General features: G+C 34.8%; 1 protein-coding gene across 5 annotated transcripts; it reads left to right on the top strand.

Annotated features, from left to right (window-relative positions):
- Positions 1–160: 160 nt before the first annotated feature.
- LOC111416267 (glycerophosphodiester phosphodiesterase 1) lies at positions 161–15,956 on the top strand. Of its 5 annotated transcripts, none has more exons than XM_071194853.1 (6): positions 161–613; positions 688–863; positions 8,827–8,932; positions 14,865–14,957; positions 15,167–15,396; positions 15,837–15,956. In XM_071194853.1, the coding sequence occupies exons 1-6, from the start codon at positions 293–295 to the stop codon at positions 15,928–15,930; spliced, it is 1,020 nt and encodes a 339-aa protein (XP_071050954.1). In that variant the 5' UTR covers positions 161–292; the 3' UTR covers positions 15,931–15,956. The 5 variants fall into 5 exon arrangements, with proteins under 5 accessions (XP_071050954.1, XP_071050955.1, XP_022904003.1 ...); XM_071194854.1 differs by having other exon boundaries at positions 165–613; positions 15,357–15,396; positions 15,837–15,907; XM_023048235.2 differs by having other exon boundaries at positions 165–613; positions 15,538–15,907.
- The last annotated feature ends 6,952 nt before the right edge of the window (positions 15,957–22,908 follow it).

Genomic DNA, 22,908 nt, shown 5'->3' with positions numbered 1-22,908 from the left:
ACTTTTTAAGAAACAATTATTTTTCTATCTAATTCCGATTAAAAAACATTGCAATTTCAATAACAATAAGAAAAATGTGAAAGCCTTAGTAGTTACTAAAACACCCAACTATAACCTCTTTAAATTAACACCAAAAACACCATGGAAATACACCAGACTTTTCTTAACAGGTAAAAAGCAAAAAAAACCAAAACCCATCAAAATTCTCGTAGTCTTAACAATAATTTTAATATTACCGCGTTTTAAAACGCTTTTTTATGAGCACGCGCAATAGACGTTTTTAGGTTATTAAATGGCAGTCGAAAAAATAAACATCATGGACATGGACTTGGGAGTTGCAACAATCTGTTTAAAAACAACCCTAACCCTATACACCATTGGTTATCTAATAACAGGAGGTTTTACACACATTTTGACTTTAGGAGTGGTCTCTATTGCGGTAATAACGTGTCTTTTGTATGTCATACGAGTACCAAGACCTCCAAATAGTGCCGTTGAAAAAATTATTGGCCCCGACCCTTTTATTACCGAACACGATGATGTTATTACTACCATTGCTCATCGTGGAGCCGGATTGGATGCACCAGAAAATAGTTTGGAAGCGTTTAGACAGGTTAGATTCAATTTACTGTCAATTTTCTTTTAGGTTATGTTTTAGTAAATTTAATTTGATATTTTTATTTTTAGTGCCACACCAAAGGGGTTGATTTTATCGAATTTGACGTGACTTTAACTGCTGATTATGTGCCCATTGTTTTTCATGATGATTCCTTAGAAAGAATGACTGGCATTCATGAATTAGTGAGAGATAAAACGTACAAAGAGTTGGAAATGTTAGATATTAGTGTTCATCACCCGTACAAGTAAGTTTTAAATTATAGGGTGTGGCAAATAAGGTTCTTATTATTGCATATTAATAAAACTTGATGTTATTAAGTAAATACATATATATCAAGCCATTTCTTTTAGTCGACAGTCCAAGATAACCATTTTTCTCTAGAATACAGATGTCCCTACAATCAATAAAGTGTGGATGTTTCATCTAGATTGTAATTTAAATCAATTGGTACAAATGTTACATTTGTTATGTACAAATAATTTTCTTAATGATACTAACAATTATATTGATGCATGAAACAGTTCATATTCAGTTTATCTAAATATCAATTCATCTTAGTGGACATTAAGTACACATACCATTAAAATCTATTTTTAGGATTTTGTTAAGTTCATTGGTAAAGTTGTAAAACCTAAGGGGCAAGGTGATGAATCTGTTAATGAGGTATTTGAAGTAGATGAGTTTATATCAACAGCAGTTTAATGATCTTTTAGTTATAGTGATGTCTGTTGTGTTTTTTTTCTATAAATGTTTAGGGATAAATGGTTGTATGTAATGTTTCTTTTGATTTCTAGGTCAAGGTAATTGATCTTAAAATTATTTTCCATTTCAGTGGTGAATTTTAGATTGCACAAGTTTTTAAGGGCTGAGAGTTTCGCATTATTTCCATTGTAAATCATAAAAATGTCGTCCAGAATAAAATTTTACATCTGTGTTAAATAACTATATTTTTGGCTGAATATTTTAAAGTCGTATTAAGATGTTGGTGACTGATGAACTCATCAGTAGTCCGTCTTGCAATCTGTCTTAGCACATCTAGGACCGCTCACGAGATTTCTCGTCTTTCGCGTACTATCTCACGAGTTTTCTCGTGCGCAACACGTGTGGGTCAAAAACATGCGGTCTTATATAGGCTGTCTCCGAAATGCGTGTACAACGGAAGACCACAAATTCCTTGACTCAAAATAGGTCGATTTAAGTTAAGTTAACTATATCCAAAGTTGCTTCGTTTCGCCGCTAGAGGACTTCAAAATTAGCAACAAAAAATCTTTTATTTTTTATAACTCGAGAACGTGTAAATCAATTGAAACCATTTTTCAGAAGTGAGTTCCTAGGTGCAATTAACGTCTTTTTATGGTTTTTGATACAATTTTAGAAACATAGGAATGATGGAAAAGTCATGTGTTCACCGGATTACCCCATTTTTTTTTCTGGCCAGGCGACCGTTTTTGTCTCTTATAAGATTTTGATTACATAAGTGGTTAAGCCAGAAAAAAGGTATTTTTAAATATCTGCAAGCCTTGTTTACGCCCTTGCAGTTACAAAAGTTACCTCATCGTAGTTGGCACTGATTTCAACTAATTGCAATTTATGTTTAACGTTAATACAATATCATTAATTGATTAAAAGCGTGGGCATTCAATGATCCTCAAAGTATACAGTGTTAGGAAAAAACGTAGTCGTATTTAGTTGATTCAGTACGACAAAGAGAAACTTTTAATCAATTCTAAGAAACAAAAGGATAATACATGTGTTATTGCAATGATAAAACATAACTCTAGTATGCTTTGCATTTAACTGTCAGTTAATATCAATAAATCGTGTTTAACGTTATTTTTATAATGGATACTTACACATATGATGAGCAAGTAGATATGATTTTAGTTTATGGCCAATATCAATTTAATGGTCGCAAAAGCGTTCGAGTCTTGAGTCGTGAAAAGTTTCTTAATCGTCGAGTGCCAAATCACGAAACGTTTGGAAATATCGTAAGACGTCTCAGGGAAACAGGTAGCTTGAAACCGAAATACACAGACCATGGATGTCAACGTACAAGGCGAACTATAGAGTTAGAAGAAAGGGTTCTTGAAAGAGTAGCAGAAGACCCTAAAATTAGTACGAGGCGCTTAGGAAATCAACTAGCAGTCTCTAAAGATGTTGTCCATAGGGTAATAAAAGAATTACTACACCCATGCCACCTTCAAAAAGTGCAAGAGCTTTTACCTGTGGATCACGAAATGCGTTTGACTTTCTTCCAACTCATCCAAAACGAAAGAGTCCACGACCCACATTTTAGTAGGAGGATTTTATTCACAAATGAGGCAACGTTTACCAGATCTGGTATCAATAACATGCGTAACGATCATGTTTATGCTGAAGAAAATCCGCGTATGACCACAGCAGTCCATCATCAGCATCAATTCAAAGTCAATGTTTGGGCTGGAATTATTGGCGATAACATCATTGGACCGGTAATAATACCAAATCGGGTAAATCGCGAAGTTTATTTAAATTTATTAAGACAGTTGTTACCGGATTTGTTAGAAAATGTACCTTTATTACTTCGTCGCGATATGTGATTCATGCACGATGGTGCTCCGCCACATTTTACGATGGCGGTTCGGTAATATTTAAACCAGCAATATCTTGGTCGATGGATTGGAAGGGGAGCTGATGCCCCAATAAAATGGCCAGCAAGATCACCAGACCTTACACCATGTGATTATTTTCTTTGAGGGGCATTGAAGTCAAAAGTCTAAGAAAAATTTTGTTAGCATGTAATACATTAAATAATCGCGAAACAATGGACAGAGTGCAATTTAACTTTTTACGACGAGTAAATTTATGTATTTTGAAAAACGGTAACTACGATAAGGTAACTTTTGTAACTGCAATGACGTAAACAAGGCTTGCGGATATTTAAAAATACCTTTTTTCTGGCTTAACCACTTATGTAATCAAAATCTTATAAGAGACAAAAACGGTTTAGAACTAAATAGGCTATTCAGAAATTATAATAATGTAATTGTCGCCTGGCCAGAAAAAAAAAATATGGTGTAATATCCGGTGAACACATAACATTTCCATCATTCCTGTGTTTCTAAAATTGTATCAAAAACCATAGAAAGACGTTAATTGAACCTAGGAACTCACTTCTGAAAAATGGTTTCAATTGATTTACACGTTTTCGAGTTATAAAAAATAAAAGAATTTTTTTTGCTAACTTTGAAGTCCTCTAGCGGCGAAACGAAGCAACTTTGGATATAGATAACTTAACTTAAATCGACCTATTTTGAGTAAAGGAATCTGGGGTCTTCCGTTGTACACGCATTTCGGAGGCACCTGTATATACGTCTTACAGATTTCTCTGTGGTCCTTAATGTGTTAACTGGCATAAAGAAACATAAAATTTTCACTATCTGAAAAAGTTAGATGATGAGCTATAACTTTGATAATATTATTTGATAGCTTCGATAATACCGCATTGTTTTGCTTTGCGACATTTCTGATATTTATCACAATAAGCGAGGGGGAGGCTAATGCGTTTTCAAATATATTCTCAGTCGGAATTTCGTATTCGAAAATCGTGCTTTCATGAATTCATTTCTCCATTCATCCCTATTCTCAGCCATCTTGAATGTGGGCGCCAGACTTTGTCCCATACTGTTTGTGATAAGGTCATGTAGGGGATCTTCCAGGCTACCTTTTACCAGCTACTATACTCTCTAAGGTAAGTCTTACGAGACTGCTTCATTGCACCACATGTCCAAAAAATGTTGCAATGTTTTCAGCCATCACGACTCGCAATCTTTTTTTGGTTTCAGTTTTTGTAGTATTGACTCGTTAGTTAATAATAATAATAATAAGCGTTTCATTGTTTATAATTTTACAATTTACCATTTACAATGTTTCTCCAGTAATACAGAGTGATTTATTAGCTCACCCTGAAACTTTGACATATGATAGCTAATCCAATTACCAAAAAAAATGTTAATGAACATATGTCCCATTTCAATTATTTACGAAATTATAACACTTTAAAGTTTTAATTTTTATATCATAATTAACTGCTACATTTTTTTTAAAACACGTAAATATTACAAATATTGTTCAAAATAGCCTCCTCCTGCTAGAATACATGCTTCACAACGACGAATTAAAGAGTTCTTCAGCCGAATTAAAATGTCTGGGTGATTTCTTATTTCAGTAGCAGCCATTTATTAGCCTATTTATACTATCTCGTGTAAAATATGATTCATCTATCCAGAGAACATTTGAAATGAAGTCATTATTTTGGGCATATTGCTGCAATAACCATTCACAAAATGCCGTTGCTGATTATCTCCTGGCTGTAGAGCTTAAACATTTTGTTTACGATACGGATGAAGGACTTCGCGGTTCAATACGCGCCATGCAAAATTTTGACTTACATGTATGTGCTATTTTGGAACGTTGATGGAAGGATTATCAATGAGAGCATTAATTACAGCTTCTTCGTCCTCTACATTAACTACATGCGGTCGAATAGCTTTTGCTGGAGCAGAATTACCTGTTTTTCGAAGTCTTCTGAAAGAATCGCTAAAAACTGAATAATATTGCAAATGACGCTGTGGAACTCTTTCTTGATATTGTCGTACTGATTGTCGAGCATTTCCATTGCAAAAACCATACAGGAAAATTATATCAGCATACTCTTCAGTGCTATAAGCGTACATTACAGCAAACTGACATATTACAATGATAACTTTGTTTTTGTTGAATGTTTGATTTTACTGACTATTAATAAATTCGCTGCAGAAAACTTCAATGTGTTATAATTTCGTAAATTGAAATAGGACATATGTTCATTAACATTTTTTTTTTGGTAATTGGATTAGCTATCATATGTCAAAGTTTGATTGTGAGCTAATAAATCACCCTGTATATGTATACACCCAAACCCTCTACCCTCCTCCCCCATCTCCACAACCTCGGCTCCTCGCCTCAATCACCTCCCTCATCCATCTTTTGCGTTCACACACCCCCCCCCCTCCCTCTCCCAAAATCTGCATCCTGTCCATCGCGTCCTCCTTTGCTCACTATACCCTCTCAGTATGTGTTCAAGCGTCTCCCAATCCTCTCCACACAGGCTACACCACCTCTCCACATATTCCGCTCAATACCTGTTCCGTTTCTCTTCATTGCCACAGTGGAATCTGGCCACCAATCTCTTCCCTTCATCAACAGATACTTTGGCAGTTTCTCTATCACTATCTCCCCATACCTTTCATTATATCTCCCTTCCCGTATCTGTGATCTCTCAGTTCTCTCCACATTTCATCTCTCTCCACTCTTCTGTTGTCGATCCCAGTTAGTGAATATCCCACTCTCCTATAATATCCTTCCCTATCTCTCTGCTCATATTTCAGCCTCCTTTCTTTAATTTCCCTCCAGCACTCCCAGGATCTTACAATGCGATCTTCCTTCTATCATTTCCTCGTACTTCACTGCTCTTTTCCCTTGCCAACCCTAGTACCCATCTCCAATACCTTGTTTGTACATCCTCCAGCAATCCTTGTTCTCTCCATCCCCATACTTCTGCGCCGTACATCATTGTGCTTACTAAACCCTCAAACATAACTTATCTTTTTTCCACATCCCTCCCAAAAGTTCTTTCCCCCCATTCCCAAACTTGTCCCATCATCCTGTTCGCTCTTAATGATCTTTGGCTTCTCGATATTTACCTCCAACCCCTTCGCCTTACAATGTCTCTCCAGAGACCTCATCATCTCCACCGTCTCTCTAGCCACGACCACTAAATCGTCCACATACGCCAACGCGTGCCATTTGGCCCCTTACAAGTCTCTCTTCCAAGTCCGCCGTATACATCGCAAATAGTGTGGGACTAAGTGTGCACCCTTGTCTCAATCCCTTCGTCGTCCAGAATATCTCGCTTAACTCTTCTCCCGCTTTAATCTTGGCCATAGTCTCTCTGTACGTCTCCTTCAGTGTCTCTATCAGCTGTTCTGTGATACCACTCCTCCTCATTTCCTCCCACATCTTCCCTCTATCCACCTTATGAAATGCCACCTTCAGGTCTGTGAACAATGCACACAACTTTCCTCCCTTTTTGTTCAACTCCCTATATGCCAGGTGAATCTCTACCCGAATCCCGCCTGCTCATCCGGCAACAACTCCCCCCTCTCCATTTCCTCTTCCAATCTCCCCAGTAGTACCTTTGTATATATTTTAAATTTAGTGTCCAACAGGGTGATCTCTCTATAATTGCTCACCACCCTTTTACTCCTTTTTTTATATAGTGGGCATATTATCCCCATCCTCCACCTGTCCGGAAACCCCTCGTTCTCCCTCTCCCATATTTCTCTCTTCCACCCCTCCCAACAATCCCATGAAGTAGGTTCTCCATTCCGTCATTTGTATATCTCTGCTGACTTCCTCTCTTCCCTTCCTCATCCGCTTTAAGTATCTCCATACCTCATTTTTCTCTTTCAACTTCCTAATCTTCTCAGCCTCCTTCTCCTTCACCTCCTTCTTCTTTTTCTTGCAATCTTCTTTGTATTTTCTCTTGGTCGTTATATATCTATCTATCCCTACCTCCCCTCTCTGCCATTGTCTTAATCTCCTTCTAGCTTTTCTCTTCACTTCTCTGCATTCCCTATCCCACCATTCGTTCCTTCCCAGTCTAACCCCTCGCCGCCCACTTTCTTTCTTCAACGTCGCCTCCCACCTCAACCACCTCAATCAGTTCATTCAACCCGTCGGCCCCCTCCACTCTCTGACCATAGCTTGCCAACTTTCCCCTATAATGTTCTATCTCTTCACTCGACCAATCTGTCCTAATGTGTTTCCCATTATCTTTCTGTTCCCTCTTCACCCCGCTCCCTTTATGCACACGTTTAGAGGTTGGTGATTGACTCGTTAGTTCTCTGTGTCCAGGGCATCGATTTTCTTTTTGTCCGTTGTTTCTAACGACTAGCACTCTGATCCGTAAGAAAGAAAACCAGGTTCCTTACCAGTCTTATTTTCGTTGTCATGCCTTCCTTCGCTAGCACGCTTCTCCTGATAATCTCTCCGTTGCAGTTTGTATGTACCCTTTCCAGAAACCCTTTTCCACGTGGAATGGGGCAGTTAGTCCGGTCTTAACTCTTACGTATGCTGGGTTATTCTCGTAGAGATGGCCTTTGTCGCTTCTATAAAGCATAAATAAGTAGGCATGTTAAATTCTCTGCAATCGGTTTGCAGCACTCTGCAAAGCGCAGGCGACACTACTGGTTTACATTTATCTCTATTAAATTAATTCCAAGTGCGGCGGCACTTCACGAGTTAATTTTGGCGATTTCTTCATTTTGCCTTGACGCTTTCAGAGTTTTTGAGATACCAAATGTAAATGGTAAATCAAAATTTGGTGCGTAGTTGTGTCTCGAGAAACTGATGATCGCTATTGCTATAGTCTTTGCCGGGTAGTCGTTTTCCCTCTCGATTTAACTAAGATATAGTCGATTTGATTTTTATATCGACCACCTGGGGATGTCCATGTGTAAAGTCTCCTTGGATGGTGGTGAAAGCCTGTATTTGCGATGAAGAAGTTGTTTTCTATGCAGAATTGCAGTAGGTGTTCTCCCCTAGCATTTCTGTCACCCAAACCAAACTTGCAAATTGCTCCTTGAGTGTTGGGGTCGTTTCCTATTTTGACGTTGAAATCACCAATTATCAGCGTAATTTCTCTATTAGGGAGAGTGTGTAATAGTTGTTTCAGTAGGGAATATATTTCGTCCACATCTTCTTTTTGTGCGTCAGTCGTCTGGAAGGAAACTTGTATTATATATCATATGATACAAGATTTTATCTCAAAAAATACGCGTTAATAAAAATAAAGTAGATGTCCAAGCCTATTTTCTGGAAGAATATCCTCCGAATTTTTATCGAATTGATTCCTTACTTTATGTACACAGTTTAAACCTTTGCAGTTAATCTGTGGACATTTTGTCGCCTCGACATTGCATAGACTATGTACCTAATCTTAGTAATATTAATTGTTCACGAAAAGTTTTAACAGATTTAATGAATCTACTCAATTTTAAGAATGCTTCATTTGAACATTTTGTTGTATAAATTTCAATACTTAGAACTTTATTTTGCTACATCAATAGATTTAGTTAAAAACTAAATAGCTCGTATACAATAAAAAATTTTAATATACTTTTTAGGGAGGATTTTCCAAACACAAAAATTCCAACGCTAGATGAAACTATTGAGTGTTTATTAGAAAATAATCAAAAGATGTTTATTGATATAAAAGATAATAATCCCCACGTTAGTATTTGATTTAGAAGAGTATGAAATTTCGAATATTAAAGGGTAACATGAGTGAAAATTTTGATAGGATAAAGGTCATCTTGCTATAGTAGCATAAACTTTATCCTAGTATTGAGTAAAGTTCTTTCATGCGCAAAAGTGATTTATAAGAAAAATGCGTGCATGGTCGGACTCTAGAGTATATTAAACTCTTTACACATTGAAATCATCACTTGTTATACAGTGTGGAAAAAATCTGGATTACTTAAAATGGGTAATCACTATTGAAAAGGAGTTTCTTCTGACAAAAAGTCTTGTAGAGGTCCAAAACTATACACATTTGTTGTCTTTTCATATGCTTTAACTTTTTTCCTGTGGTGTGTAGTCGCAGGTACAACAGGCACAATTTTTTTAAATTGCAGTGCCTATTTTTTGTTTGATAGTATGAAAGAACACATTTTTCCAAGTTCGATCCATGTTACAAAGGCATGGATCGAGATAATTCAAAAAGTTGCGACATACATTAACAAACATTATCGATTACTATTTTAACAATTTAATGGAGGCATTACGAGTTGTTCTAGCTTGCAACGTTTTTATCTACGACGAATCAAGTTTATAAGACTCATATAGACACTCTTCTACGTGCTGTAACTTTTCTGCCAGAACGAACTTCTTTTCAAAATCTTCAAGACTTTATCTACATTGCGCGTCCACATGCAAAGTACAGCTTGGCAAATCTATTTTCTCCGATCAGTTGCGCAGAAGGAGTGCGATAGTAAATCGTTGAATTTATATAAGGGTCGCTGATATATATGGAAACGGTCGGTTATCTCCTAAAGTGAGATAGCTAGCGAAAAATGTTAAGATACAAAAGATTTAAGTGGTAATTTAAGTGCTTATTTTTAGTGTTTTTTTAATCTATTACAATAAAGACAAATTAAGTATACAGGGACAGTCAAAAAGTTATGACGAAACAAAGTTACGTTTTATTTAATGGAACACCTGTATATTATTCCATATTTCAGTTCATCTCGAAATTCTAAACAAAATTCATGTAGTATATCATAAACCTAAACTTATTTGATGGCACAGGATGTTCCACTAAAGAAAACCTAACCTTGATTCGTCATAACTTTTTGGCTGACCTACTACTTAATTTATCTTTATTGTAATAGATTTTAAAAAACACAAAAACTTTTGTATCTTAACATTTTTCGCTAGCTATGTTACTTTAAGAGATAACCGACCGTTTCTACACATACCAGCGACCCTGTATATAAATTTAAATCATAGTATCACCATAGCAACGTTAAAATACAAATACAATCGGTTTAAAAATTATTAAAAGCAATTTTCTATAATTATTCAATAACCGTCAGAAATGTACCCAATAAACCATATACAGGATGATTCAAAAAACCTTCTAGGGCAGGTAATACATCAAAAATTAAGATGAAAAGTCTTAATATACAGTGAGTAACTTTAATATTCGGTTTTTTTATTACAAACTCTTCTGTCTGAAATTTTCAGAAGAAAATAAAAAAAAAATTTTGTTTGTATCTTGTTCTTTGATACATATATCTATTTTAATTTAAAATATGTACATTTGTTGTTTCAATCTTATTTCAATAAACCTACAACAAACAATATACATAAAACAGTGAAAATTCGCGCAACATTAATATTCGGTTTTCTTTACTGTGAAAAATGGAAACACTTGTTAGCAGTTGAGTTGGCCAAAGAATAACGCTATTTTTTCTAAATCGCAGTAGGTTACGTTACCTATGACGTTACCCGGCATGCAATTGTCATTTCACTTGATTAAAACGTATAAAACGAAGCGATGGGGCGTAAAAGCAAAAATTCGTCAATTGAAATTAAAAAACTTGTCATTAAACATTATGTAACACGGAAAACATATAAAAAAATAGCGGAAATTTTAAACATGAAAGTGAGTACAGTTGGGGATATAGTACGGCGATACAGAGAGGAAGGCAGGATAGAATACCTCAAGCAAAAAGGGCGACCAAAAAAGTTGTCTGCACGAGAAGAAAAGTATATTGTGCGTAAAATTAAGTGTGAACCGCGTTTAAGTGCGCCAAAACTGGCTGCTGATGTATTTTCTACATACGGTAAGAACGTACACCCCCAAACCATTCGGCGTGTAATACAATCAGAGGGTTATAACGGACGAGTAGCTAGGAAAAAACCGTTCATTAACGAGCGTACAAGAAAAGCCCGATTGAATTTTGCTAAAGAGCACATAAAAAAACATGAAACTTGGTGGAATGATGTCATTTTTTTAGATGAAAGCAAATTCAACTTATTTGGTAGCGACGGAAAAGTTATGGTTTGGCGGAAACCCAATGAGGAGTTGAAACCAAAACATTTGAAACCTACAATAAAACACGGAGGTGGCCATGTGATGGTTTGGGGGTGTATTTCGTCCAAGGGGACGGGAAATCTGGTGTTTATAGACACCATCATGAACAAAGAAATATATCTAAATATTTTAAAAGAAAATTTGAAGAAGTCAGCTGAAAAAATGGGCATTCTACAGAGTTTTAAGCTGTACCAAGATAATGACCCCAAGCATAAAGCACATATTGTAAGGGAATGGTTGCTTTATAACTGCCCGAAAGTGATCGCCACTCCTCCGCAATCACCTGACCTTAATCCCATAGAGAATTTGTGGGATGAATTGGAGCGGCGTGTTCGGCAGAAGCCGGCTTCTTCCCATATAGAACTGAAGAAAAGGTTACAGGAAGAATGGGCAAAAATTGGACAAGACTATACCCAAAAAATAACTGGCAATATGCCAAAACGTCTAAATGATGTTATTAAAAACAATGGGTTCAGTACGAAATATTAATTTCTTTAAATTTGAACTATTTTTTATAATTATTTTGTAAGTGGGCAGAAAAACCGAATATTAATGTTGCGTAAATTTTTGATTATTTTGTGTTTTTTTGTTAATTGTAGGTTTAATAAAATATATTTAAACAACAAATGCGCATATTTTGAATTAAAATACATATATCGAAATACTAGTTGCAAGAAGAAAGGAATTTTTTCTTACTTTTTCTGTGAAAATTTCAGATAAAAGAGTTTGTAATAAAAAACCGAATATTAAAGTTACTCACTGTACATGGGGTCGCAAATGCCTCCTTAACGAGATATAGCGGGTCAAAGTTTCTTTAAAATTAAACATCTGCAATAACAAGCCCTTTTTTAAAAATATTTTCAACGCCACTGCTAATTTTGCCAAACGGACAGTATTTTCGTGTAAAGTGATAAATTATCTATCAATTAGTCTCTTACAAAACTTTGATTAAAGCAACAGTTTTTGATTGGATTAACAAATTTTCTACCAACCTGTTTTTCTTAAAAACTATTGCTTTGACCAAAGTTTTGTAAGAGATCAATTGATAGATAATTGATCATTTTACACGAAAATACTGCTCGTTTGACAAAATTAGCAATGGCGTAGACAATATTTTAAAAAAAGGGCTTTTTATTGCAGATAATATTTAATTTTAAAGAAACTTTCACCCGCTATATCTCGTTGAGGAGGTATTTGCGACCCGATCTATATTAAGACTATTCATCTTAATTTTTCATGTATTATCTACTCTAGAAGTCTGTCAGCGGTTGTTTGAATCACATGTATATTTATTATCACAAAAAATACAGCAAATTCATCTAAACCACGACCAACCGTGGCATTTAAAAAATGAAGCTTGATATTAAATCTTGAAGATGGAAATTTTGCGAGATGTATAGCGAGATATTTTGAAAATATACGATATATGCGTGTTTGTCATTGTCGTAAAATTTAGACTTTTTTGCCAATAGTGCAAAAACAAAAGACTATAGCGATTTAGAGTTTTTTGCGTTAGCACTTTCTCGAAAAGCGAAATAACGATATATGTCAGCTACTTTTTTTCTATCTTTTAGATTCTGAGATAGCCTATGATGACATCAAATTCTGTAAGAACACCTGTACAGTTATAGATCTTTTGAATAATTAACCTGAAGTCGCTTGTGGCCGAGGCTCGGTGATTAAAATTATATTAACCTGAAGCTGGTCATCATATTGTGGTGCCTCAGCCGCAAGCGACCTCGGCTTTTACTGAAGTTATAGGTGCAAATTTAAATACTAGTGCTTCCCTAACAGTGTATTTATTGTTTATTTCTGTGGATCATCTAATCAAACGTGTACAAATTTCTTTCAAAATAGAGAAACCATGATTTTTTTAAATAATCACAACCATTTTATTCTTTACTAAGTTAGCAGCTTCACTATTTATGCCATTACTTAAGTCCTGAGCTTATGTCACTACACCAACCTGTGTACAAAGCGGAGGCCCAGATGTCTCTAATGTTTTTATTGATGCGCTAGGAAGCCATAATTTGATGGAATAAAAATCAAGTTTGATTTTATTGTATTGTCATTCAGTAGGTCCTTTGAAATTTTCATTGACGCAGCGTCTTCTTCGTCTAATTCGTCAAACACATTCCCAATTTTTTCGAAATTAGTGGCATAGTAGATTGGTATATCGAGTAATTACCAGTTGTGGAGGAAGAGTGAACCAAGGTGCTATTTAATTAAAAATTGCTACTCTTGACAGCGCATTTAAAAATACTTTTTTTTAACATAAGCTGGTCGACATTAGTGTACATGCCTCGAATTTGTTCACAAACTCGATGAAGTCCGAGTACAAGACGAGTTAAGTGTGACACTTTTAGATAAAACGTTTGTATGGCCTAAGTTGCTTTTCCCATGTAGGGAGCAGCATCTCATATAAAGATTACAATCATGTCTCTGTTAAAAGTCTCACCCAAAATCTTAATACAATCATCGAAAAGCCTTGCAATAGTGCTTTGATTCGCTTTACCAACTACTGCTGTATATAACAAAAATTTTTGTTGGAACTCTCCATGATCCAAAACCAGATATCTTCCTGTTGCATCTGTTGTTTCTGTATGTGTTCTATGGTATTTTTGTAAAGTTCCTTATACAGGGTGTCAGATAAAAAACGCCCCAAGCTGTAACTTTGTCATTTACATTCCGATTTTCATGAGCGAGGTATCAAATGAAATGGTTTGATGAATACTATGACTCATGCTACAAATAAACTTTTTCCAACGCTATCTTCAATTTGAAACGATTATTAACTTTTGTTTTTCAAATTGCTCTATATATTTTTCTTCACGTCATTGGATAGATATTCTTTTTCAGAATCCATTGATATACAATACATCCATTTTGAATGTAATTTTAGCAGAGAAAAGACACCTGTATATACAGATTGTCACACAAGAATGCCGCAAGCTGTAACTCTGTCATTTACATTCCAATTTTCATGAGCGAGGTATCAAATGAAAAGCTTTGGTGAATACTATGATTCATGCTACAAATAAATTTTTTCCAACGCCATCTTCAATTTCAAGCGATTATCAATTTTTGATTTTCAAATTGCTCGGTATGTTTTTCTTCACGCTATTGAATAGAGATTCCTTTTCTGAATCCACTTTATTATATTAACCTGAATCTGGTCATGATATTATGGCGCTTCGGCTACAAACGGCATGGGATTTACCTGGTAAAGATGTACTTCTAGTAATTAAGCCATGATTCTAATATCCCATATGAAATACATACACGAATACTTTTGTTGGGCACTGTATATGATATGCACTTCGAAATGAGCTCCGTAGTACCGTCCATTGTTTGCTACGGCGCCGGCGGATTTAACCTTCACCGGCCAAGATAAATTTGCCAAGCTGTAAGGAACATAAAAGATGAACTTATAAATTAGAAACTGTCTAGCATCACAACCGATGCATACTTCGATACATAAAATAGAGATTTTTAATTCACACTGATGTTACCTTTTTATATTATTTTAACTTTTTACATACCATACGTCCCCTTCCTTTTTAGATAGTTGATGTAATATTATCAGCATATGAGAGATGTCCAATTCTGTATGAAAAAGCCATTACAACATCGTTTTTTCCAAACATCATATACATGGTAATTAAAATCATCTTTTTGATCGATTAAGTTATATTAAAGAAATTTAATAATTTCCTTCCATGTCTGGAAAATTTTCTTACAAGACTTGGAACTTAAAACTCTTACTTTAAATTATATTCCTTGTCTGCAATAGAAAACCTTTCAGACTTTAATGTAAATAGCTATTAACACAATAACATTCTTTTTGTTTTTGAAAAAAAAAATAGATTAGAAAACGAAACCCCAAAATTGTATGCTCGCTTGCTTGGAGGCCGCATTCGTTTACTTCTGCCAGTTATAGTTACACTCAAGGTTTGGGGGAGCGAATGCATAGCAGTTTTCATATGCATATAATCTATTGCTTACTCGATTGGTTACACGAAACTTTATTTATGACTGTAACTCATTACATTTTAGGGCTCTCATTTGTGTTGTTACACAAAGACGCTATTTCTGGGTAAGTTTTTTTGATTAACATTTTTTTTTACTAATGTCTAAATTACTAAATTAAATATTTACTGACATTTTTGTTATTAAATAACAAAGTTTAATGTTGGTGGTGGTGATACTAACATTTAGGTTTAATAATTTTTTTCAGTCGCGTTGTTCACGAATGGCGCGAAAAAGGTGTCCGGGTGATTGCTTGGACAGTAAACCTGCCGCTTGAAAAACGATACTTTTCGCGCGTGCTTAAAATAACATACATGACTGATACGTTAATTCGAGAATCGCAAGAACCAAGCTTAGAGAGAAGCATTACGGACCATTTGCTCGGGGAAACCAATTAGTTCTTAGTTTTTTTATTTGGTTAGATTTGTTTAGATTACGTTTATTTTTTTGTGTAGTGTCATTTTTATAAATTTAGGTGATTATATTTTTCTCTTGTTTTTTGTTTAGTAAAAACTGTGAAGATCTCAATTCTCTAGGTATAATATACACATATAAAATAAATAGAACATTCCGTAACAGTTGTGCATTTTATTTCTTTTAAATAAAAAGAGTTAAATTTAAAATTAATTAATAATTTCATTTTATTTCACCTTCTTATTTCAGCTTGTTGGCGATTCGTTTGAAGCAATATTATGTTTAAATCGTGGGGCCTTCTTCTCGCTGAGATAACACAATTAACTCCAAAATCATCGTTTTCCATTAGTTCGTAAGTTTGTTTTAATTTAATTGAGCCACTTCTTCGAATCGATTTCTTTGAGTTAGGTTATAAACAAAAAATCTCTTTTCTTAAATTTAATTAAAAAAGAAAAGAGTTAAACTTTTATTCCCAGTGGACATTTGGAGTTTGGCTTGATTGAACAGAAAGTATCGGAAATTGCTAAATTATTTAAACTTACATCTCTAAAAGAAAAAATAGTTATAAAAATTAAATGTAAATGCAATAAAACGTGTGTATTTATAGATGGTTTCTTTTAATTTTAGCTTTACCGGTTTCGATCAATACATTTAATCATCTTCAGGAGCAACGTCAGTAAATATATTTTCAAAAGACATATTTTTTGTTAATTAGGCTGTTATCCTCTTACTCTTGATATTTTAACTCTTCTTTTCCTTGTTACCCAATTATTCAGAAATATCCAACAAGCCTACCTCGATGTTAGTTTCATCACTTTGAATAAATCTCATTAATGCCAAACACATAACATTCAGCGATTGATTTTAACAATTTCAGCGTCATCTTTCATACAACTTCTAGCTAACTCAGCTTTCTTCAGATGAAATTCATGATTTCTATCGAGTACCGTCTTATCTTCTTGATTCAAATCTGGGTTAGATATTTTAATTTTGTAAATATCACACCTTTTACATGTATCCTTTTTCGGGCTATAGAAGTGTAAGTTGAATTTCGTATTGAAGATATACCGATAAAAATGTTCCTTGACTGGCTGCCTCTGGTTTTCATAGCATTTTTCGGCGTACATCGCATACATTTTTCGCAGGCTCAATGATTGGCATAAATATTTTTTGTTTGGGTTGTGTTTCCTTGTGTAATGACTCTCGTATGAAGGAAATGACTGGATATGCTGCATAACGTAAGTTTCATCGTCTTCTGATGTTTTCCGTTTAGGACAGCCTTTTAAGCCTCTTAGGTCATCTCCTGGAGTCTGACCATCGAGTGTTTTTCTTAAAGCTCGGGAAACTCTTCCCTCAGACACGTTAAACGTGCCAAGAAAATATTTCTTGCAAACCACAACTGATAAATTATTGTTTGGTTTTAAATTATATTGAAATGAAGCACTCCTCATAATGGCTCCTTCCTTTCTTGGCCTTTTTTGCTTCACTGAATTTTTACTTACTAAACCACATAAAAATGTATTTTGTCTTTTGAAATTTCCCATTTTCCAAAAAGCTTCAAACAACAACTTTCGCTCTACTGGCGTGATTTTGTCATTACAGTTCCTTTTGCAGGAACAGAGAGCATCTTGAAATGTTTTTTTCTCAATAATTTTACCCATCTTTGTAACGTATCGTTGCCCAAAATTTCGTGCTTGCTTCGCAATGTTTTGTTTGTGTAGGGAAGGATTTCGAATTCTTTTCCTACTTTTAGTTTTATTAGAATGTTCCATTTTTGTCGTTTCCTCTTCGTCTTCCGAACTAGACGAATAGGGTACAATCCTTAATGAAAGAAAAGTATTAACACCGTTGTTAGGCATCTGTCAATAATTGTAGAAATATCACTGAAAATTGTTGTGAGTAATAATTAACATAATATTTGCGTAACAATGTTTGACTTATGTCGTTGTCATTCTCAACAAATGTCAAGTATTGTAACAAAATGAATATTCGTGTTGCTCCTAAAATGTCTTAATATTTATCACAAAAACAAAAAAAAATAAGGTTGGTATTAATATTTAAAAATTAAATTGCTATCTTCATTGTTGCTAACTTAGGGTTTAATGTTTTTTATTCTAACTTTTTTGTTTTTTGAGATAAGTGCGTCATCTTTGGACTCATTTTAAAGGTTTTTTAATGAAGATGACAAATATGTCAAAATTGACGTTGACGTTTCAAACCGGAAGTGATTACATTTCCATTAATATTAAAGTTAAATATGTCGAGTTTGGAAAGATTTTTTATAAAGTTGACAATTATGTCAAAATTAAAAGCTCGAATTTTTTGATTTTTTGAGATAAATTTGTCAAGTTTGGACTCACTTTAAAGGTAATAATAAAATTAAAGTTGACATTGACAACTGAAAGTTTATTTCACGACTAAACCCGAATGTTTCTAGTTTTAGTTCAATAAAAATATACAACATAGTAATATCTTGTGCTAACTAGCGCTACCTACCACTGCCACTAGAACTAACACTAGACCGTGAACTAGAAACATTCGGATTTAGTCCCACGTCTCTCAAGACGGTTAAACCCGAATGATTCTAGTTCTAGATGTGTTAGTTCTAGTGATAGTGCTAGTGTAAAACTAGAACTAACACTAGTCCTAGAACTAGAAATATTCGGTCTAGTGTTAGTTCTAGTTTTAGTGCAATAAAAATGTGCAACAATGATATCTTATGCTATATTATAGCATATATTATATAAAATAAAAGACAAACTTTCAATTTTATACTAACATCTAGAAAACGACACTGACTCTAAATTGTAGGTTCATCTATTTTTTCTATTGTAGAATTTCTTGGTGTATCTAAGTGTCGTATCTAATGGTAAGTCGGTTCTTAGACGTATGATGCAAATCGGACTTGAAATCGTATAACGTGATTGGCGCTTAGTTTTATCCTTTAAAACAAATAGTATTTTAGGTCTCTCGGTATTCTGTATTTTTTCTAAGATGTTACACCTTTACTTACCAGACAGCATGAAAATCTCTAAAAACGATAAAATGTCGCTTAGTCAAGTGATGTATAACGCGGTCCATTTATTAACATTTTTAACATTGCGGACCACAATCTTGTGTTCGTTAATGTTGTTTTTCCGAATGCGGCTCATAAAGTTCCTCAGAAGTTCACATTTCGTGATTTTAGCCATTTTGATAACAAATTATTTTCTTCTGATTTATGTGCAATATCTTGGTGTGACACTGCAATTTAATGACATCAACGACAAGGTAAATTTTTTAAACGAAACATTGCTTTATCTATTTGACCATCATGCGCCTTTGCGCACTACTTCTATTCGCAAAAACTCTGGGTTACCGATACCATTAAAGTTCTTATGAAACTTCGTAATCAGGCTTACGGTAGATTCCGCCTGAGCAGGTGCCCAACTCATTTCCAATACTATAAACAGTTGCGTAATTATATTAATGCTGCCATACGAAGGGAAAAGCGAGCATTCTTGGAACATTTGTTTCAGGAACGGTCATCCCGTGACCTCTGGAAAAGCTTCAGGAAACTTGGGGTTGTAAAAAATAAGACTCAGATACTTGCAGGTACCGGATTCGATGCTAATTCGATTAATAATTTCTTTATTAGTTCTCAGACTGACTCTGCTGGGGATATAGAGTTGATTGAGTTTTATTGGAATAACACGCTTCCACAAGTCACAAATAAACTTTATTTCTCTCTTACAACTAAATCTGAGATTTTAAGCATCTTAAGGGGAATAAAATCTAACTCAACGGGTATTGATGGCATAACTGCTAAAATGATTGTTTTGTGTTGTCCCACTATTTTACTTTTCTTGTGTCACGTTGTTAACTACTCAATCGAGCATTCCGTATTCCCTGATGTCTGGAAATGTGCCTTGGTCACCCCAATCCCTAAAACTTCTAATCCCCGGGAGTTGAGTCATTTACGCCCTATTAGTATCTTACCCCTACTCTCCAAAGTGTGTGAAAGAGTCATAGCGGAAAGACTCCGACATCATCTCGATTTGTTTGATATCTTGCCAGATTGTCAGTCTGGTTTTCGCGCGGGTTTTAGTAGTTCTACTACGCTGTTGGCGGTGACGGATGAAATTTTAAAAGCTATTGATAATAAACAAGTTACAATCTTAATTCTTTTGGATTTTTCTAAGGCATTTGACCGAATTCATCATGAAACTTTATTGGCCGTGCTGCACTACATTGGTTTATCTGAAGAATCTATCCAATTTATCCAAAGTTATTTATCTAATCGAAAACAGTCAGTGGTACTTAATGGTCAAATATCTGGGGCTGGGGATATTGTTTCTGGTGTCCCACAGGGGTCTATTTTGGGGCCTCTTTTATACTTACTTTCCACCATTGGTTTTGCGGATGCTATTGATTATTGTACACCATATATATATGCTGATGATACACGGCTTCTTTATTCCTTTAATCCATACAATTATGAGACAGCGGAAAGAAATATAAATCATGATTTAGATAAGATTGTGCAGTTTGCCGCTAAACTCTGTCTTCATATAAACGCTTCCAAGTCATCGGCCATGGTTTTTGGAGACAAATCCTCTGTAGAGTTTGTAAAATCCAATCTTCATTTGGTGATTGGCGATAATGAGCTAGTGTTCGGGGACAATGCTAAAAGCTTGGGTATTATTATTGATGAACGTCTCCGTTTCTGTGAACATGTTCAGTCTCTTTTACGGAAAGCCTATGCTACTTTAAGGTTGCTTTATAATAATAGGTACATCTTAAACCAAAAATTGAAACTACAGCTTTGCGATGCTCTTGTTTTGTCTATATTTAATTATGGTGACGTTGTTTACCATTCATGTCTTGATAGTGTACACTCGGATAAGATTCAAAAACAATTCATTTACGGTATCTGTAGAAGAGACCGCATATCACACGCACTAGTGTGGGCTGGATGGCTAAATATGTCACGACGTAGAACTCTTCACTGCCTGTGTCTCTACCATAAAATTATCTTGCATAAAAGACCTCCTTATTTGTACAATAAAATTAAATTTCGTACGGATGTTCACCACATTAATGTTAGGCATAGGCATACCTTGACGATTCCTCTTCACCGTCTAGAAATGTTTAAACGTAGTTTCTCTTATTGTGTGCCTAACATGTACAATCGGTTACCTGATTCAATTAAGAATCTTGGTCTACTTTCCTTTAAGGGCATGGTTAAGGAGTTTTTTTGTGGGTGAGTGACCAATGGAAATATTTTTAAAAATTTGTTTTTTCTTTTGTGTATACGATTACTGTCTTACTTTGCGCATTTAAAATTCATTTAAAATTTATTTAAATATTATTATGACTTGAATCATATAATTATATTGTTTTGATTATTATTATTATTATTTGTTGTATTTTTTTTTTTTTCGATGGGTCATTGAAAAGCAGGACGACCTCGGATTTTCTTTGGTCGCTCTGACATGACTCTTTTTGATTGGAGTTGTATTTTCTTCATATATTGCTATGTACTTATGTATTTCGTTTATTACCTATCAATAAATATTATTATTATTATTATAATATGATAAAACACATAGATAATGTTATTTAAATTTATTTTTAAGTATAGAATTCAAAAACCTTAACTTTGACAACCTGGTGCCTAATAAGCGATTCCTTTCCTGATTAATTGTTGCCCCAACTTCTGTGAATAATCGTTTGTTAGACACTGAAGTTGCTAACAGTGCCAAATATTTCATTGCTCTTTTATACAACCATGGAAATAATGGTCGTTTATTTTATCAAACATCGAAGATAAAATATCGTTCATAATGAACGATGTATCGATGTTTTATGGACTTCAATATCGCTATTAAAACATCGAAGTTTTCGAAAAATCGATGTATCGTTTGCATCCCTAGTTATTAACGGTCTCTGGTGTTTTTTTTTGTAGTTGTGAAGTCCGTTATTAGCTGCCGTTTTTTTTTGGTTTCTCAATGTGCTTATTGCGTCTTTTAAACGATTTTTACGGGGCATGGTTGTGGCAAGGTCCTGATATTTTTACCGGCGAGACGATAGCAACAAACTTTTTCCTTTATATTTCCACCTACTTCTAGGGCCCATATCTTCATTATCTAGAAAGATAGCGAAAAACTAAGCACACGGTTGGAAAGCTTGGTCTTTTCTCTATCATTAACCGAGTTTTCGTCCGCCGATATGTTGATAATAAGAGCAAGAAAAATAAGAAACGTCGCGCTGCATTCAATTTACCTCAGAATTACCAAACTTCACGGCCTTGTGCAGCTATTTCCAGATGGAAATTCAACAAATGGTTTACATATTCGGAAAGAGCTGACCTTGGTCTATCTTATTCCGAGTTTTCGTCCGTCAATATCTGTCGGCGTCTGTAAAAAAACGCTCCTGAAAAAGAACCTACAGTTGGCAACAAACTTTACTTTTGTATTTCCATCTATGTACTTTTCGGACGGATATCTTTGTTATTTATAACGCTAGCGGAAAACTAAGCACACGGTTGGAAACCGCCGATATATTAATAATAAGAGCAGAAAAAAAATAAGAAACGATACGCTACATTTAAATCACCTCAAAATTGCCCCACTTTAAGGCTTTGTGCAGCCGTTATCAGAAGGAAATTCAACAAATGGTTTACTATTACATATTCGAAAAGAGCTAACCTTGGCCTGTTTTATTTAGAGTTTTCGTCCGGCAATATCTGCCGGCGTCTGTAAAAGAAACACACCTGAAAGGTTACCAACCTTTGCATTTTAAGTTGTTTAGTTTATCAATTTAAAAAGCGCCTATGCAAATGTGTAAGCGAAGCGGTGCGTCGCACACCGTTGGAAAGAGCAGAAAATTTCCCATAAGATGAATATAGTTCTAGAGTTTTCTCCCCTTCATAAAAGAGAGTTATTGACCCAAGCGTGGTTTAGCCGCTGCAAAAATTCGTGGTTTAGGTAGTTCATAGTCAGAAAAAAGGATTGTGCAAACATGTGATCACGGTGTATCACACATCGTTGGAAAGAGCAGGAAATTTCCCATAAGCTGAATATAGTTGTAGAGTTTTCTCCCTGTCAAATAGGAAAGTTATTAGTGCAAGAAAAATTTGCGTGTTTTCATCGGTAGGGACTTTTTCAGGTGCGTTTTTCCTACA

Source organism: Onthophagus taurus, chromosome 3, assembly GCF_036711975.1.
Source record: "Onthophagus taurus isolate NC chromosome 3, IU_Otau_3.0, whole genome shotgun sequence".
Lineage (NCBI taxonomy): Eukaryota > Metazoa > Arthropoda > Insecta > Coleoptera > Scarabaeidae > Onthophagus > Onthophagus taurus.
Note: the sequence above shows the minus strand (reverse complement) of the source record. Positions and strands in the feature narration are given on the sequence as shown.

Coding starts and splice junctions, on each gene's coding strand:
- LOC111416267 (XM_023048235.2), top strand. CDS start 293: ATGGCAGTCGAAAAAATAAACATCATGGACATGGACTTGGGAGTTGCA. Junction 864..8,826: donor AGTGTTCATCACCCGTACAA/GTAAGTTTTAAA, acceptor TATACTTTTTAG/GGAGGATTTTCCAAACACAA. Junction 8,933..14,864: donor TAAAAGATAATAATCCCCAC/GTTAGTATTTGA, acceptor CTTCCTTTTTAG/ATAGTTGATGTAATATTATC.